This window comes from Bombus terrestris, chromosome 12 (assembly GCF_910591885.1).
Source record: "Bombus terrestris chromosome 12, iyBomTerr1.2, whole genome shotgun sequence".
Lineage (NCBI taxonomy): Eukaryota > Metazoa > Arthropoda > Insecta > Hymenoptera > Apidae > Bombus > Bombus terrestris.
Genome location: NC_063280.1, coordinates 5491086 through 5510567, shown reverse-complemented (window position 1 = coordinate 5510567; position 19482 = coordinate 5491086). Strand labels below are relative to the sequence as shown.

At 40.0% G+C, this 19482-nt stretch overlaps 1 protein-coding gene across 8 annotated transcripts in view; it reads left to right on the top strand.

Annotated features, from left to right (window-relative positions):
* LOC100642737 (agrin) overlaps positions 1-19482 on the top strand; it is a 384175-nt gene that overhangs the window by 173513 nt on the left and 191180 nt on the right. For 6 of the 8 annotated variants that reach the window (XM_048411202.1, XM_048411198.1, XM_048411201.1 and 3 more), the window contains one exon: positions 2032-2064. The exons of the other annotated variants lie outside the window; for them this stretch is intronic. In XM_048411202.1, the coding sequence (XP_048267159.1) occupies positions 2032-2064 (33 nt within the window). The remainder of the gene's footprint in view (positions 1-2031; positions 2065-19482) is intronic. 8 annotated transcript variants of the gene reach the window in all.

Genomic DNA, 19482 nt, shown 5'->3' with positions numbered 1-19482 from the left:
ATCTTCCGATCATTCTACCGCATTTGTATTTCCATCCCGATCTCCGCAAATTATTTGCATGGTACAAATTTATTTTAGTACCCTCTGGAGTGCTAATTTAAAAATTTTCATTGCGAAATGGTGCCAGGAATAAATCACGAGTTACTGGATACGCGATACATCTCGTATTGTTTATTCGCTGCATGTTACGGAGCGTGGCCAATAAATTTTTTAGTTAATAAATATACTGGCATTATCGACGTACAAGGACATCGAACAGAACAGAAACAGATGAGATGTCACACGTTTTTAAAATTCAATATGTTATTGTCAAATCTCATATTTCCAAAACTACCGCTTCATCTGTATTTAAAATTAAAAAATGTATTTAAATATAAACTTGCAAAAACGAGTAAAAAAAAACAGAAATGAAGAAATTTGAAGGTTCTTCCGACGCATAGATGTAGGTGAAATACTGTATACCACGTGTATACGAATAGAGAGAAAAACCGTAGAACCGACCTCGAGTCAATTGCGAGAAGATAAGTAGCAGCCGCATCTTCGAAGTCGTGCGCAGTTTTTGCCAGTCGGTATCGCGTATGTTCTAAACACGTACGCGCTGTACGTAGAACTGAATCGTATTATGCATCTCATACCAGTTATCCCGTGTATTTACGTAGATTCGCGTTCGTGAGATCCTCCGCGGAATTCTTCTATTCTGCAGCCATATTCCCCTATAGCTGCCCCTTCCATCAGGCAAAGCTGCAGTATCGTAACTGAAAAACTTTCCATGCAACATTTACATGCGTGCCCGCCCATGAACGTAAAGTGATTTTGTTGCTACTCGTTAGACGCGTTCCACGGAAATCGCTAAAACTACCGGCAGAGATCTGGAAACGACGTTTCTTCGTCGATTTTGCTTTCCATCTGGAGGAGGGTGCGGTTTTTGATCGCGTTTATGCGCAGATCTAGTTCATAAGAAGAAGAATAATTCAGGGATTTCAAGCTCGATAGTAGAAATTTCTCTATAGAATTTAATTAAATGGACAAAGATACGAAGTTCCTATCTACCGATAATGTAGTTACGATAGATTGTGACGTTTGAATTTATATTTTGCTCGCTTGTAAATACTATTCGAAAAGAAGGGATTAATTCGTGTAAATAAATTGCTTGTTACTGATAAAATGATACAGTAACGAAATACGCGATGAGTAAATCAAGTTGAGTTTAAAAAGCTAAATATATCGATACAACTATAATTTCGAGGTAACATAACGTTATAAAGTATTAAAGAGTTGATACCACCGCTATATTCTTTAATTTATATCGAGCTGCATATTTTCCACGGTTGAACAGGGGAAGCTTGACCTGAATATCGTAAATCCATTACTCCCATCAGCTCTCTATCTCGTAGATTTATAGTACGTCAATCGCCATTACGCTTGAATGAAACAAGATGCTCATCATGCTATCGGCATAAATATGAAAAGCTCTTCGATAGTAAGTGAATTTCGAAAGGACTGATTTCTCGATTCGACTGATCAGTCGAATCAACCAAGGATTCGTGTCCTTTCCTTTCAAACTCCTTATTTCTCGAAAAGAGAAGTGTTACGAAAACTCGGGTTTATAAATTTTAATCGGAAAAAATCCTACGTTCGTGTTGATATATTTGTGTACCTTCGAATATCTTGAAAATATTTTACAAATGCTCGAGTAACGTTTAATTAGCGGAACAATTAACGAATATCGTGTCTATCGATGAAGATAAAAATGTATCACGTTTCACCGACTTCTCACACATCACGCGAATCGTTTTCTCTGCAATTAATATGCTTGAAAGCGTTTTCGCGTTCGTGCCGAATAACTTCATCTTTGGTTAATTTATATACGCCGAGCGACCCGGAGAATTAATTAGTTGCGTGAATAGCGTTCCGTTCTAATGTAATATGTTGCGTCTAGTGCCGTGGCTTAAAATCGATGTCAGTAGAATGTTGTATACGATCCTTGACGATACTCGATCATGCTAACAATGTCTGCTTCCTCTGTTTCAGGTAAGGATCTAAATTTCGCCAGTAACAATGCCGGTGAGTGTTTATCTAACAATATAACATTACTATCGCTTGTGTCTCTCTTTTGTGTTATATCTTAATCGCTTCTTTTTCGTTGGATAATACTAATTAGATAATATTCTTACAGCAATAGCTAATCGATGTACATGTATATTCGTGTGTCAATTGACATTTTCTTTTTCATGTAACTATCATTATTAACAGTGTCTATTTCGTCATCGATGACATTCACTCACCGAAGGTTATCGCGAGATCAATTTTATGGTTCACGAGGATGAATAGTATACCCGAAAACTTTTCCGGTTGATCTGTTATTTATTACGATCGTAATTTCAACATAATTCACGACGCAAGAGCTATTTCCCTCTGTACGAGACAGAAACAGGTTCGAGGGCGATAACGTGAATCTATTCAAATCTACTTCTCCTTTTTCCTCGTGTCTCGCGACTGCAATTTCACCTCGAAGATTTCCCGTGCACCCGAGGACAAAAGAGACACGAGCGCAGGGGAAGATTTACGTACATTACGGAGCAAAGAAACAGGATGGTGGAGGTTGACGGAATGGAGGAACGGAACCGGGAAGATATTCTTTCGAAAAGCCCATTTTCAGTAATGCGTGAAGCTGGGTTCCTCGTGCCACCAGCAGAAATAGATCGAGATTGCAAAATGTAGCGAGATAAGGACGACAAATTACAGAAACCGTATGGATGATTAGCTCTTGACTAGCGAATAACGAGACGAAGATGAATGTCGCTAGGTTTTACTAGTAATTTATTACCTCAAGTGAGCTTTTTATGTTGCTGCATGATACGTTGCTACACAATTATTAGTGCTCGTTGATTCTTGTTAATTATTATCGAACATTTCGTTATTAGTCTTGATTTTATCCCACGATAAATTTAAACTAATTTCGTTAATATTTTTTATTCCTGAGTTTCATATCAACGTTCTCTCAAGGATTCAATTTTCAACAATTTCACAAAACGAAATTACCAAAATCAAATTTTCTCGGTAGAATTTATATTCTGGGATCCTTCGATTTTCATGCATCCGGCGTGCAATCTTGAATTCGGTCGAACGCGTGTCTCCTTTACGAAAAGAACGCGCAGCAAAGGGTAGAGAATATAGAAAAGACGCGTAAGTTCGCTCGTTCGCGGATGCGGAAGAATAGAACGGAGAGTTGCGGGACGCGAGCGAGATAAGATCGGCAAATTGCAGGCAATCTGGCTGATTAGGCTGTACGCTGGTAATCCTACAGGTTTCACGAGGGAGCCAAGGTACGACCTATAACAGCTTTCAACCCCCTTCGACGTGTATTAGTCGAAGAAACGAGAAAGGATAGGATGTGGAAGAAACGACCGCTAACATAGCTAGCGATGCTATATCCGCACGGTTCCAACAGATTAGGGGATAGGCATCCTGACGAATTCAGAGGAGCCTTTCTGTGCTTCGGGAACAAAGCGTATCCTTCTTCTTTTCTTTGTGCTCTTGATTACTTTGGTTTCTTTGGCAATATTCGTAAACTGATTTTGGCATTTCATTGTAAGGTTAGGCTTGAACAGGAATTTTTATCGATGTAACAGCGAAAACGATAAGCGCGTCCGAAACGTAGAATTCCAGACATTTGAAAGGAATTTTTAAGGGTCTCGAATTCCTTTTAAGATTTATCCCAGACCAAAAATGAAAAGCATTCAGCACATATGATATTAAATCAGACCTTCCTTTCTTTTTGTGGTCAAAGTTTGGAGAGTAGGCAAGATTCCAGCAAGATTGAAGTACACTTAAAATCCTCTCTCAAAAGTAACCTCTTTGGATCTCTCTCGAATCTATCTCTTCGCCCCTCATTTCCATGTAACGCCTGCATAAAACGTTACTTATCTCGAGTCTCGTTTTCGTTCCACCTTCATCAGCCTTATCTTTAGCTCGGCGAACTAGCTTGCGCGCCTCTGCAGTTTACATCAACACCGAAATCAAACTCCGTTGTCCAGCAGCTTTTTAATTTCGATTTTCAAGCCAGATTGTACGCCGCTTTTTTCCACTTTTTTTTTTTTGTCTCTTCCATGCTTTTGTTTCAATTTATTTTGAGCCTGCCGAAGACTCGATCGTGAAATTAGCATTTTCCGAGTGTCGAGAACAGATCATTGACTGGAACTGGCACTCGATAACGAAGCGAAGAGAGCGGAAACAGGGAGGCAGAGGAAAAAAAGAACGCGTGTGCGTGGAATCGACCGGCGACAAAATTTGTCGGGGTTTCGAATTTGCGTGATATTCCTGGCGATTCGCTTTGAAAACCGAACGCTGATAAATTGTCGCAGTAAATAAAATAATGTTTGCAAAATATACGCGGTTGTCGAAATGATGTTGACTCGCGGAATTTCGTAGAAACGCAAGTGCATGGCTTCCAGGAGCTTTGTACCTAGAGACGATTCCTTGGAATTATTAAATATTTTCCTGCAGATGATCGAAATGTGAATAATTTCAATTAACAGACGTTGTTGAAATCGCTGCACTCGAACGTTACTTGTAGAATTAAAATTCTTCGATTATTTACTTTGACGTTCATGTTACAAGTGGACGAGCGAAATAGTGGAGGAATAGAACGTTTCTACACAATGTTCCGTTTCAAATATCGCTTTCCAAACAAAATCAAATTTTAATTGTAAGCGAGAAATTATAAAATATGAGTAGAATTTCGCGAGTCGAGCCTCGCAAACATTACGGGATGAAATTTAATAACACATCCGATGGGTAACCAGTTTATGCTAAACGGACGAACATCCCGTGTTTGCGATACGAAAAATATTATTCGGAAATAATATTCCGCGGGACATCGTATTATTCGTTATTAAATCACGAACGGAACATGATTATTTATTTGGGAGATTACTTTTCTCTTCCGCATTTTTCCCAGTCCGTTGAATCGCATTGTTCGCAAGCGTTCGACGTACCACGCTCATATTTAAAACAAACCGGAAGCCTGGGAAATGTAATAAATTGCGAGAAAAGATCGTCGCTCTCGGTCTGTTTATATCCCCGGAGATATAATTGGAATTAAAGTTGGTCGTAATCTTCCATTAACTCGACCACATTTTTCTCTCTCTTTTGCCTGTCCTTTTGACAAAAAAGAGAAAGTGAGAGGAAGACAGACAGACGAAGAAAGAGAAGGGACGAGCATGGGATCTATAAGCGGAAGTAGTAATAGAATTTCGAAACGGGCAAAACCAGGGGCAATGGACGGAGAGAAAAACAGAGACCGATGGACAACCAAGGACCGGGAGGAGAGACCGGAGAGTTAGGAAGGATGGGAGAGGGAGGAACATCGTCAACTCGACCACGTCTACCGAGGGATTATCGTGGGTGACAAAGGGATTTGAAAGAGGCGGCACGGAATTGGATTCTGGGAGAAACGCAAGAGGCACTCGAAAGCCGCTTTGTGTCTCTCATACAATAATTATTTGCGAAATTGTCGTGAAGCTGTGAGATATCGAGTGGCTTTTAATGACGTATATTTCTTCGGGGATCCGATAGAAATCGCTCACCGTCCCGGATATCGTGTGTTCCGTAATTATTCCGATTCGGCTGAATTAGTCCCCCTCCCCCTCCCTTCGGCTCCTCGTCTCCTCAACAGGCCTTTTATTCTTTTCAATTCCCCCCTTTGGTTTTCGGTCTTCATCTCACTCCGTGCTTTCGCCTCGTCCAGCTTCCTCGTTTCCGTCGCCGTTTGTACCGCGAAACGTATGGAAAAATACCTACGTGCAATTCTCTCTCTCCTTCTCTCTTCTTCCCTATTTTCTCCTCGTTTTATTTCCACTCCTCTCTTTTTTCGTTTTCGGTGGTTGTGGTTTAATTAGAAGCTGAGAAATTAAAACAAACGAACGCACAGGAGCTGTATGCCATGCTCGGTCGTAGCCATTGTTGCTCCCCCCTTTCGTGCTCGCGTGCGAGCAACGTCCTAGGAAGCCGGCAATTTGCGAAGAACCTTCCCACCAGCCTGCGGTTTTTGCAACATGTTTTCGCCCGTCTTGTTGCTTTCAAAAAATTAGTATCTGTATCTGCCGTTGCCTAGAAAACTTCGAGCTCTGCAGATTTCTATATGCTGAAATTCTTCGCTCCTTTTTGTAACGCATCTGAAAGATAATAGAAACAGGAATTGCGTATAAACAGTATAGTGATTATATCGTAGACGTTTATATCTTAATCCTCCTCTTTTAATGCTTCCAGCGTATTACGAAATTAACGTATATATTCTTTCAACGCAGGAATAATTTCGGAGCAAACAACCAATCCTCTCTTTCAATTTGAATGTTTCCATTTCGACCACTATTACAGTATCACAACAGGAACGAGCGTCGACCACTTTCTATCTCTGCCACTATCTCCTTCTCTCCACCCCTGTGCAAAGCCAGCCCAAGCAGAGACATACCGAAAATGCATGTGCACCTGAGAATAAAAGAGAAAAAAGCGCAGAATGTACGACGAGAGTGGTAACAACGCGCGAAAGGGGCCGGAACAAATGTGACTTTCAATAAGCGGCGTCGCTCGAAACGGGGGACGTCGTTTCGTCTGCCGAAACAATCCCCTTCCTCCCTCGCCGTTCCTTTTGCTCCCTTCGTTCGTTGCCACGCGGTCAAATTTGCTCGCCGTTACGCGAAGCGCAACACGAGGAAAAAGTCGTTGAAATAAGAGAAATCACTTTGAACAGGTAGGAAGAGAATATGGGGGTGGTGAGGGAGGAACAGGAGGAATGGTTGCTCGTACGGTAGCAGGCGTATCGGTCGAATTATCGAGTGGTACGTTACGCTTTTATGCAGATTCGCCGGCGGAACGACCGGCAATTCCTGAATTAATGCCAACCGGACAAATGTTTCGCGGTTTTTCTGCTGAATTATCGTATCCCGGGAGGGCACGACAAAACGTTCGGCCTCACCTCCGCTGATGTGTATACATCGTGTACAGCCGGGCCAGCTTACGGGCCTGGATGTTTGCGGACAGGTATAAATAAATCTTCGTAGTGCGCTTTTTGGATAGGCATTATTATTAATCGGGACGGGGACAGCAGATGAAAAACTTGATGTTTCAATTGAAAATGTATTTGCTGCAGAAAAAGTTAGGCGAGTAGTATAGCTAGGAATTTGGTCAGACCAATAGTATATACGCTACCATTAACGTTTAATCTTTCAACGTTGCAAAACGAATATTACTGTTCAATGTAAATTATCGAGTAGTAATAGCACGTTTCCTGCCTACATTAAAATGATGTAAAAGGATTTCAAAAGGGAATGTTTGCCTGCTCCAACATCTATAGCTGCGATACAAATAATTTTTGCTACTCTATATTTTCGTATCGTCAAATACACAGAAGGTATTTGGGATTCTAATGCCGAGTGAGCCAGCCGGCATACACGACTACGGATCTACGTGTACACGTGGCTGCATCGTGTACAGGTAGCATGCTCGTGTACCAGAGGGCTACGGCTATTTGTACGCGATGCAACGCGGTGACTACACGTGCCAACGTTTCGTACAGCTATCCTACCATCGGATTTATATTATATGTATATGAGTAGATAGGAACGTATGCGAGCGCACACACTATCACGGCAAATCTATGCGTTCTTGTCAAAGTTTCGTACATTACAGTTCTCTTCGTGTACGTGCGACGTGTGTACATTTCATGCACGTATAGGATGGAGCGTACAAAAAAGACATCGGAAATTCTACTGCTCCGTTTGTGTACACGAAAACATTGTGAGGTGGATAATGTTATTTAAAGTTCAACCACTTTTTGTTAATTTAATTCTCATTGTTTCAGAACGAGAGAAATTATTTCGAAATTGCCGCACGAACGGTTGAAACTTTAATGAAGTGTACTACTTTAATTTAAACTCGTGTAAACTTTTTATACACTCGCTCTTGATTAATCATTTTCTACATTGAGAACGTGTTCCGAATTGCACATAAATATAGATCAGAAGACTATACCTAACTATTAACAAGCTGATAATGGATTTTCTAAGAAATTAGAAAGTACGATTTATAAAGTTTAAGGTAGAAATTAGTTAAAGGCAAAAGCAGACGCGATAGGAAATCAACCGAACAGAGAATTTTGTTAATTCTTCCTATGCGACCGATACATGTTCGAAATTACGTCAATGCGAAATGTTATTTAGCAAAATTCGCAACAAACCTCGGGAAAATTCCAATATTTCCAAATTTTTACCTTTCAGCCCACGTAGCTCTATCGCGATGGTATTTCAACCTTGCCGATTCAACAAAAATATTCCATTGTTCCGCTTCAGACCTACTATCCTGTATACATATAAATACGTCGAACGTTCGGCCGCGTGTGACACGTAGAAGAGACGGGTTTTAGGAAAATGTTATCTTTCTGTCACGAGATGTTATCCCTGAAAAATCTTGTCTCCACGATGCTTACGCGTATCTGCCGGGATTTCACTCGTACAGAAAAACGGAACATGCAGGCAATAGAACCCAGCGTGGAAAACGCATCAAGGCGACGTTTGTACATTGCTGTCCCTAAGTATTTGAACATCTGATACAATTCGAGCGAAAGTTGTTTCGAAGATACGATAGAGGAACATTCTTCGTTGTTAATTCGTTGCACATAACGAAGACTCTTATACAAAGCATACTTCGTACTTTATTTACGATAACATGAAAGTGTCCAAATACATAATGTATATAGATGAAAGTATGATGCTCATTCTACCGATTAATCATGTATTACGATGATTATATAAAACTTAATTTATTAATCGTCGAAATTCGAATTAATTCCAGAGCAGTCATTCCCGACGCGACGTCTTCGTCTCACGAGCGTTTAATTCAATCCGTTGCCGACAATCGATCTAGCCCGCGAGTTTTCGTTCTCTGGCTCTCTATTACCATCTTTAGGGCGGTTTCACTATCGTCCTTCGTGTCCTTGTTTTCTTGGTTTCGCTTCCATCGTTGATCTTCCGATGTTTCCTCATTCCCTCGTTCTCCGGCTGTACTAACTCTTCACTGATATCTTGTTTTCCATCCCTCTTTTGCGTAATCTGTATCCACGCTGTCGCCCCTCGTGCGCGTTAATCGTATAGTTTCCAGTTACGTGTTTCCAGTAGCAAACGACGACGACGACCGGGTCACCGAGTACGCCGGCGGTTGGTACGTCTGCCCGTAATACCAACGCCCGGTGGTTACATCACGTCTGCGAATTACCGCAACTCCTGCGATGCTAAATTCGCCGCGTCCCCGTGATTTCCGACGGCGTACGTCTTCCTTGGTTAGTTCTACGTTTTGCTGATCGTGCCCGCAAAATTTCACATAATTATGAGATATTACACGTATATATGCCGGTAAATTTTAAGACCATTAAGGTTACGTACTGTTCCATATAATTTCGTGAGTAAATTAATACATTTTTCTTTCAATGTAAGAAGATGTGGCAGAATGTTAATTTCGAAATCAATTAACAACACAGTTAATGATCATTGTAAAGGCAAATGTGGCAGAACGTTAAAATATTTCACAGGAAGTTAATGCCACTCCCAGAACAAGTAAGAGCCATTAAAAAATTACACAGTTAGAAATATGTGTTTGCGGTGAACAAGTCGGCAATATAACAAACTGAACGTTAGCTATCGGGTTATTGGCGGATTTACGCTACTGCAGCCTCGAAAAATGCCGATACTTGTTTCTACAGCAATTGTTCAGAAACTCTGTTTTCGCCCTTCAATTCTATGCCACTTAAAAGACAAAGGAAGCGGAACAATAAAAGAGAACAAATACAAAACTAACAAGATATGTATCGAGTATATGTACACGTACGTATCTACGTTTCGATCAAATAAAAAGGAGAAAAGCGGAAACCGTACGCGGCGGTTTGTATCGCAAATATGTGGACGCCGGTTCACGAATAAATTCGGAGCATAAAAACAATAAAAAGGATTTATGCAAACATACGACGAGCCCAATTTTATTTTCCATTTGTAGCCATTTTTCCGTTGCAGTCGGGCATTAGCCCGTTTCAAATGAAAAAGATCATAAATCCGAAACTTGTTCGAGAAGCGAGACTACACTTTACGAGTTTTTAAACGTTGCCTATGAATTATTAATCAGTCCCGTGTTATGCCATCGTATTGGTAGAAAACTCGCACTACGTAACCGAAATTATAATCGAATCCGAAAGTGCACACAATTTTCATTCCTCTCGATACTCCGTTTCTAATCTCGAAACCTATCCGCATGTTTCGACACGCGGTTCGATATATTGAAATTCAACCGTACGACATTTTCTCCGACGTCCTAGTCGTCTGGAAAAAGATACCGCGAACGTGGGTGTGGTTCGCGTCGATTTCCACGATTTTCGCTGACTTTCCAGAGACGTGGAGAGGTGGAACGCCTCCGCGTTTTTGCCACTATTATTTAAGGCAAAACGAAGGGGTGAACGGGATCTTTCGTCGTCGATCTCGTAATTCTTCAAACGACCAAAGAAGAAAACCAACCCCTCCAGTCGATAGACCGAGCAAGTTATCGGGACATCGAGCTAGATTTAGGGCTCCATAAGTTGCGAATCCGTGTGTGTTCTGGGAAACGGGATACCTATCCCCGCATTTCCTTATATCTGTCACGAAGTCTAATCTCGATCTTCACTGACGCTTTCGAACAGATACGTAATACGGAGATCCTGTTAGCGATAAAATCGAACGAGGATGCCCACGAATATAAGCCCCTTGTCGAAGCGCGTTTCCATTTTCATACACCGGATATTTTCGCGATTTCGATCGCGTTGCGTAATTTATTTGAATACACCTGGGAGGTGGAATGGTGGCACGCGATGCGATTCTGACCCCGAAATTAATTGAAACCGGTCATGTTAGGGTCCGGCAGATTTCGATCGGGCATGGTGTAAGGATGTCGATCGAGAATATGATACGAGCTGTATCGTACGATCGTCCGGCTTTCTATTATTTTATGCTGTATCAAGTAGATCATGAAGTGTTTAGTCAGACTTATTTTCGTGCTAGTGTATCGTTCGTTTTAAAAGAGTAACGCGCCTATCGTGAGTATCGAGGTAATTGAGTCACATTGCTTTTTTCAACTTCTGTGTTGTATTTTTATTTAACATTTTCGCGTTTGTACTTGTCTCTATAAATTAGAAAAATGTAGATGTATAAATATATAATTTTCAAATCATCTTTTATAAGCCAGATACCAGAAAAGTAAAGTAGAATCAGTGTCTAAAAAAAATGCATTCCGAAACGATTGAAATAAATAGAAAAGAACGCCTGCTAGACTATAATTTTCGTTTCTATAGTTTACTATGATACTTTTAAATTTCCTTTTTAAAAATTATAAAAGTAGAAACAGTTCATGTTATAAAGTTTCCCGTAACTACCTCATTCACCGTTCTTAATGCTACACGATTCGATCGAATTTAATTTACTCATCAAATCCAATTTTTCTTTCCAACGATGTCGTTGAATGTGATTCGTATATCTGTGACCTTTCCCGCGAAGAAACTCTGCCGTACAAAAATTGTGTAACCCGTTCTAGGCAAGCGATCGATTCCAGGATATGTGCACGCTCGACTCTCGATATCTCGACGCAAGCAGTGGAAGCTCATCGCAGGTTTCTGTGATGGAGAAAGACGCGATTTGCCGGCGGCAACGGAAACAGTGAGTTTTCAATGCCAAGAAACGATCCTTTTTGTCGACGATCCTCCATTCGTATCTACCATCCTACTTTCTCGAATTTAACGTACCTGCAGGGCAGGAAGAACGACGAGTAAAGCGAATAAGAACCAGAAAGACAAAGAGAGAGAAGAGAAGGAGATACGAAGAAAGAGAAGAAGAGATATAAAGCTCGTTGATTGGCTGTTCGTTGAAAGCGCAGAGAAACGAGCAACGCAATGGACAAAGTGTAAAGGTGACCAATAAGATTACTTGCTCGATCTTCTAACGTAAATCCACTTTCTAGTTTGTTCTACGAGACTCGTGTGAAGCATTTTTCAAACGATCCCGCTTTCTCGCTCGACGTTTCCCCTGGAATGATAAACTAAATAAGAGAACATTCGAATTTTGGAAAATTCCCTGACGGAAAGAAATACTTTGCTCGTGCAACAATCGGATATTGAAAATGGATCGCTGAACTGCGTATGCCGAAACATGGTATATCGCGTTCCTTCACTGATATCGTGTAAAGCACGAATACCGATGCTCTTTTTCATATTATAACCGGTTTCGTCGTAAACTATGCGAAATATTTGCTATCCGTGAACAGCTCCGACGTTTAATCTTCGCTCCATTCGTTACACGTCCTGTCTATGATCTTTTTTTTTCATGAAAAATGTATAAAACTTACAGCGAAAAAGGACGAGGGAAACAAAAGTTCATCACGAGTACAATGCAAAAAATGTCAAAATGATGCTTTGTTAAAAGCAAGTCGAACCGTGGCGGTGATCACGCGTCGTGGAAATCTTTTCCTGATTTTCAGGAGGTCGCGTGGAAAAACGTGGTTACGCGTTATTGTTACGTGCAGTTGGAGAGAGTATCGGACGACGGGAACCATTTCAGATTTTCGCCGAAATAAATATCACGTATAAATTCATAAACGGAGAGTGAATATCGTTGTAGTTTTTAATTTCATTCATGTTCGTTCAACACTACCAATTTCGAACTCTCGATTGGATAGAGATTGATATCCTAGAAACTCGAGGATGTTATGTATAAATGTATAAATGTATAAATCATGAAACTCTAAATGTGTGCATAAAATCTGAGAAGAGTTATGGAAATTATATAAACGACTTATTAAGCGTTTAACTTTATGCAAATATATAGCCATCTTTTTTAAATGTACTTCTGCCCATTTAATTCTCGACGTTCTACTATTTAATATCATAATTTCTCTTCAATGGACTTTAAAAAAGTAGTCAATAAAATTTATCGAAAGTCCAAGAGAGCGAGGATATAAAGATAAAGCATCGTTCAAGGCATTAGTAGTATCGATATTATTCAAGTGGAAAAGCAAGAAGAGAAAAGAAGGGAAGGAAAAGAGATGAGATATGCAAAGGTGACACTAAACACTAAACGTGAACTCGTAAGTCATAAGTCTGAAACGTGACTTGAAAGTATTTTCCTTAAAATACGGTCTCCTGCATGTAAGAAATAAGTCACCGAAGGTAAGAGTCTTCGTGTCGCGTTTAATTAGCGGTTTGGTTTTGATCGATCTCGATCGATCGTGCGTTTTACGTGTGCTCGTTTAATGTATTCATTATGGTCGATGCTGCATTACCTCTTTCGGGAATATCGACCTCACTTTAACGAGCTTGAGGACAGGCGAACCAATGACGTGTCAACCTCCTTTTATCAGCTTGCTTCAGGCCAAGTCGACGATGTTTGATGTGCTAGCTACATGTGTACCGTTCCCTGTAACGCTTGGTCTGAATTAAAGCGGCAGCATTTGTACGGATTACCACTTATCCTTTAATATCAACGTTTGTCATATACATAGATATTCGAGTAACGCAAATTTGAAAATTGAGATTTAAAATCCAAAATTTGAAGCTTGAATTTAACCTATTGCCTTAAAATTTGTCTGCCTATTAGATGTTTATGGAACTTCGAAAATTGTATAGAGTACATAACTTTTCGTATAAAGCAACATGTCCTATCTATGCGTTGAATAAAATCCGAATTAACGAAATAATCGGCACGGTTAAAGAAATCGCTAAAAACGACACGACGAGAACGAAACAAATCGACAGATAGCGCGTTACTCTTTTTTTTTTCACTTTTTGACGAAACACACACTCGTTAACGTTCCAACGAGGACGCTATCAAACAGAACTTTCAGAACGTTCATCCGCTCGTGCATATTAACAAAAAATTTTTAATGTTTCTCTAGTGAAAAACAGTGAAAAGAGAGAGAGAGAGAGAGAGAAACAGGGGCAAAAGGGTTAGAGAGAGAAAGAGAGAGAAAGCGGGCAGCAACGATGCCGTGGCAATTTTATCCACTTCTCTTCCTGATGAGATTAATTTTTCTGCTATGAGCTCGCGATACTCGTGCAAATGGCTGTTTTGAACTCGAGCGCCCGCGTTGCCAGGGATTACAGAACTCACACATGAGAGACGACGTTCGTCGCGGCGTCGTGTCGTCGTTCCAGAGGCTCGAACGGCAACAGTGACACACGTCGCTACGGACGTGATTTCCGGAACTTATCGGTTTTCGATCGTGTGTAACGAAGCACCGAAACCAGCCGTAGTTTTCGTTGATATTTTGCATAAAGATTCTCTCCAGATTAAAAGTCGTTATTCGTTTCTTGAAAATGAACGTTTTTCCAACTGACATGGGCTGGACAAATTTTGGTCCGTTAAAAGAATTCGAATACGCGAACTGTTCGCGCGCGAATGGAATTGAATGGTCGAAATTTTTTGCTCGTAATTTCTTGGAAAACACAGCTAGAAATCGCTTCTAATTTATTTAATGCGACCCGCGCAACATTAATTCTATCCGTCGTTCAAAATAATTAGAGGATTATGCACTCGAGGTGGTGTATCGTTTAGTAAAGCGCGCGGTACTTTAGAAACTCCGAAGTTTTACGATAATTGAATTTAGATGCTCGATAAAAATATGATGTGCCTTAGATAATTTAATTATCAACAAATACATAGATAAATTAAAAATAGTTCCGTAAAGTTTGCACGACTGTTGCAAAATATTCTCATGGCCCTACTTTTTAATTCTGAATTGCTTATAGCGTGTTCTGATATCATTGAATTTTAGAGTACGAGTGCTCATTTCGTAAGAAAAATATTCACTTGTATTTTGCAAGTGTATACGCATACATATACATTCCGATATAATTATTCATCTACTAAAACGTAGCAAGTACTGTAACGTATCAGCATTTTGATAATACAATTTTCTCCCACAGAAATTCAAAACTTCGTTGCCTTTTAATTTTTACATCTAACATTTACCTTTTTGGCTTTCTATAATTACGTAATAGATATGAAAGAAAAAACAATTGAAAAAAAGCTATCGAAATAAATATAATGGTATTTTTTTCACTTTGTGTAATAGTCATAATCTATCAAAAGTTAGTTTCAGACCAGTCACATTTATTCAGCGAAACGATATATTCGTCATGACGAAGGAAATCGAACTATCCAATTGAATAAAGAAAACAAGTGGGTCAACGTATCAGTTCCTTAACAAGAATTTTTTTTCTCGATAAATTTCCGTCCGATATCGATTAAGCTTAAAAATGCAACGGGGTCGTTACTTGCCACGGTAAGAATCGTTATCTGGCCAAGAGCATCGGATATACGTAATGATTCGTGGAAACCTGTACTTTCTGTAGAAATCTGCCCCTCTTTTTCTCTCACCCTTAACCCATTTTCCAAAAGTCACCTGTTTTAGCTTTCGATTTTAACGATTTCGTCAATTTAAGTTTTCCTTTCAGTTATTCTTCTCCGTGGCTTCCCATTTCGTTTCACGAAATCAACGGCGAATTACGAAAAAAATGGGATACGAAGAAATAAATGGTAAAAAGAGAGGAGAACAAAGAAAGAAAGACGTTACTGGTAGGGGTTCTCGGACTTTTTTCAGCGGAGAAAAATAACCTGCGTTGCTCTTTCGATGCTCTTTCGATTCTCTCTCTCTTTTTTTTTTTAAACAGCAAAACGCCGGCGTTCACGAGCGATCGACACCTCTCTTCCCTCCCGGTTAGAACTACCGTGCAACGAAACTATCTTCAAAGAGGTATAGATATTCAAAGGGATTTCGTAACCAACGTGAAAGGAAAATCGAAACTTTGGCTACATACGTCGAAAAGAACATACTCTTTATGAAGCGTGAATAGCCTAGTAAGATGCGCCGTAAAAACTCGTGCGCAGCGAAGTGGCTGTTTTTCTTTTTGAGTGGATATATTAATACGTCAGACAGTCATAACAGTGTTCGTACATTCTATACCTAACAAGGTTGTCTTTATTAAAACAAAGTTCTGTTAAATTTCACGGTAAGTAGATTCATTAAAAGCTACTTCATGCGTCAATGAATAAATATGACGTTACGTGAAGATATGGTTTGCTTTAATAAAAACAGTCCTTTATGAGATGAACATTTCCGTATGCGAAGAATTAAAAAGTACTATTTTCATTCCGTAAAGGCCGAATGTTTCTCCAGACATGAAAGGAATTATACGAAAGTAATTAGATATAATAAAGAAATAACGAACAGTGGCGATGTACGGCGTTTCTTTGATGCAGAGATTGCGAACCATTACCGCGACGTTACCGTCAACGCTTTACACGTTAAACGTAACAGCGTGAGTTTGCTTTCTCAACAAGTTTCTACTTAAGTCTTGCGGTACTATTACGTCGCGGCGTTGCGATACACACTCGATCGTATATTACAAACTTTACTCGTAACTAATGCCACGCTTTGCCTCCGTTTGTTTAGTAAACGACTGAGACCCGGTGTATCAGGCATGGCACAATTGAGAAACCCGAGAAGCAGGGAGAGAGAGAGAGAGAGAGAGAGAGAAAGGGAGGGAGAAAGCTGACTTTCAATTTTCCTTTCGTTATGAACGGCCTTAGCCTACGTGGGAAGTAGTGTCGCTGCTAATCGAATTTCACTCGTTCACTGCTTGATTAGTTTAATTACTTACCATTTAGCTGCTTTATTCTGCATAATTAGCCTCATACTTTGATATATAAAATTTTTGCAATTTTTTAAATTTCTTTCCCTTCCAATATTTTCGTACTGTACATCCAAAAAATAGTATATGAGAATGAAAGAAAGGATTACATACACAGGTTGTGTGGTAACCGGTGATACAGTGGATTTTATGTGAACAAATGAATTGAAATCATAGAATAAATTCTCATGACGCTTCGTTTTCGAGAAAACCGAGATTGAAAATTTGACAATTACACTTGAACTTCGTTAATTCAGGACTAAACAGAAATAGATAATCGACAGAAGGTTAAACTGAATAAAAGAGTGTTGAATAAAGTTTCTTCATAAGATCATCTTCGAGAAAAATAAATTTGGAAACTGATCACGCGTGTGCATTGGACTAGGTCTATTTTCTTGTAAATGAGGCATTAAATGGACAAATTTTATTTCACATTTTAGACTTGTTTTTGCATGTAAAGTAACCTCCTGTTGATTGTTTGCTCATAGTCAGTATATAGCCAAGTTTAAGTATACGCGACAAATTTTCAAACTCGATTTTGTCAGAAACGAAGCGATATATGAAAAAATGTTGTTCTATGTTTTCCATTTATTTTCCTACGTGGAAACGCCATTTAGCCGGTTGTGCCACCAGTTGCAGAACATCCTGTACATTGTATCAATGAAACTACAGAAATTAATCGCAACCCGTAAATCTTTGCCGTAAATTAAGCGTCGAACGTTGAATGTTAAATGGCGGACGTTAAAGGATTCAAGTTTTTCTCCATTAGGGAATGCTGCTAAAGTCGAAGCGACCAGCTCGAGTAACGTTGCTGGTTAATTTTCCAGTAAATAAAGGTGAGAAATAAAGCAACGAAGCCCAATGGGAAGAGCGGCGTCGTATCGCAAGAATGGAATCGATAGTCTATTATTCTGGCTTAAGTTGCTCGATTTATATGTACACCTCGCCTCCGTTCCTTGGCCAGAAACTCAAGTGCACCTACTAGCTGAATTCAGTTTCCGAGATTTACACTTCCCCTTTTCTCCACTTCCTTCCTGTGTCGGATGACTTTCGCTCGGGAATTAAAAAAGAAAAAAAATATTATCTCTGGAAAGCAAAGGAAAGAGGAGAAATTACCTTGCAGTTACTATTACATAGAGTTCGAATTTTCGCTGACTATCATATTGCAAAGAGAAAAATGCAGCATTTGCACGAAAATGTAAAAAGATCTTAAGACCAATTTACTTATTTTAGATAAAATCACGTTGTTCGATATAACAAATCTGATAACATCAGGCATTACCGATTCCCTGCATTAATAATCGATGAATTAAAATTGTGAATTGGAAACAATGAAAATAACCGCTATCGCTTTAACGCGCTCCACGTGCAATTAACAGAACCCTACTAGCACTGTTAAAATTCCAGCAGCCCGGAACGAATAACAATAAGAGAGCATAAATATATTTAACGGCGGTGAAATTCATAGAATCCCCCCACCCATCCGTGATCCCCGGTCGGCGTTCAACGAATTCGAATATAAATCTCCCGCGCGGAAAGGCCTTCCGGTCAGGGAGCAGCGAGTGGCTCGAGATAAATCAAACGGTCGCGTCATTATTCCCCGGCGAAAGGCTTTCTCAGGCTCCTCCGCGGAGACATTGTCTCATGTACCGTCTGCCGGCCGGAGCTGCCCGGCACCAAAAGGGAAAGGAGGGAGGCCATCCGGTTTCGAAAACAAAGGAAAGTTGGCGACTAGCACGACGAGTTGGCTCGCGCTAAGAGTATTTGGACCGAGTTAACCCTTTTTCTCCGTTCGACCCGCGGCCTCGAGCACCAGAAGGCCGAATACTCGCCCCCAGGGTATGAGTTACCCTTTATTTCCGGCGAACGATGTCCAACAAGGCGTCCGCCACAATGGGACCAACTTCTCATTGTGTCGTGTGGCCTGTACACACGCTCGCACTGGATTTGCACCGTACAGGTTCACACACGGTATCGTGAAATTTTCTCGTTAACTCTTGTCCAACAGGCTTCAAGGGGAGGAAATAATGACGAGGGTGTTGAACGGAAGCCAATTCCTGATATATCTGTTCCTGGATACTTTGCTTGCATCTGACGATAGAACCATATCGTTGTATAATTTTCAATGGAATCTTGTAAGAGTCGTATGCACGAGTGTCATACACTATACACTCTTATGAAGAGCGCTGGGTTGAGAGACAACTCGTATGGATAACAATGTCTTTGTAATCTACAACCCTCGTGTGTCCCATTAAAAAAATCTCAAACGGCGGATAAAATAAACAGAACTATCAACCGTGGAATATCGTCATAACATTTCCAAATTTCATTTTTGGGATTATTATTCTTAATATTTGTACCAGGCGATTAATTAGTGTAGCTGATACAATGATTTTGCTGTTTTATGGATTTTCTGCTATAGGGTCGTGGAATCTTGTTTTACGAATGCGAATGGAAATTCAACAACGATTTCATTAAAACTGATATTAAATTTTAGTATCGATCCATTACCGTCTAATCCTTCGGTAATTTATACTCTTGTGACTGCTGCAAAGGATGTTGCCAAATAACGTTAAATTAATCGTTGCTCTGAATTCTCTAAATAAAGAGATCTCTAAATTAAAGAGAATTTAACTAGACGAGGCAATGAAGTAATTTTTAGTGTAAAGTACGTGAAGTGAGACGGCGCAACGCGCAACGTAACGTTGATATAAAAATTAACGTAC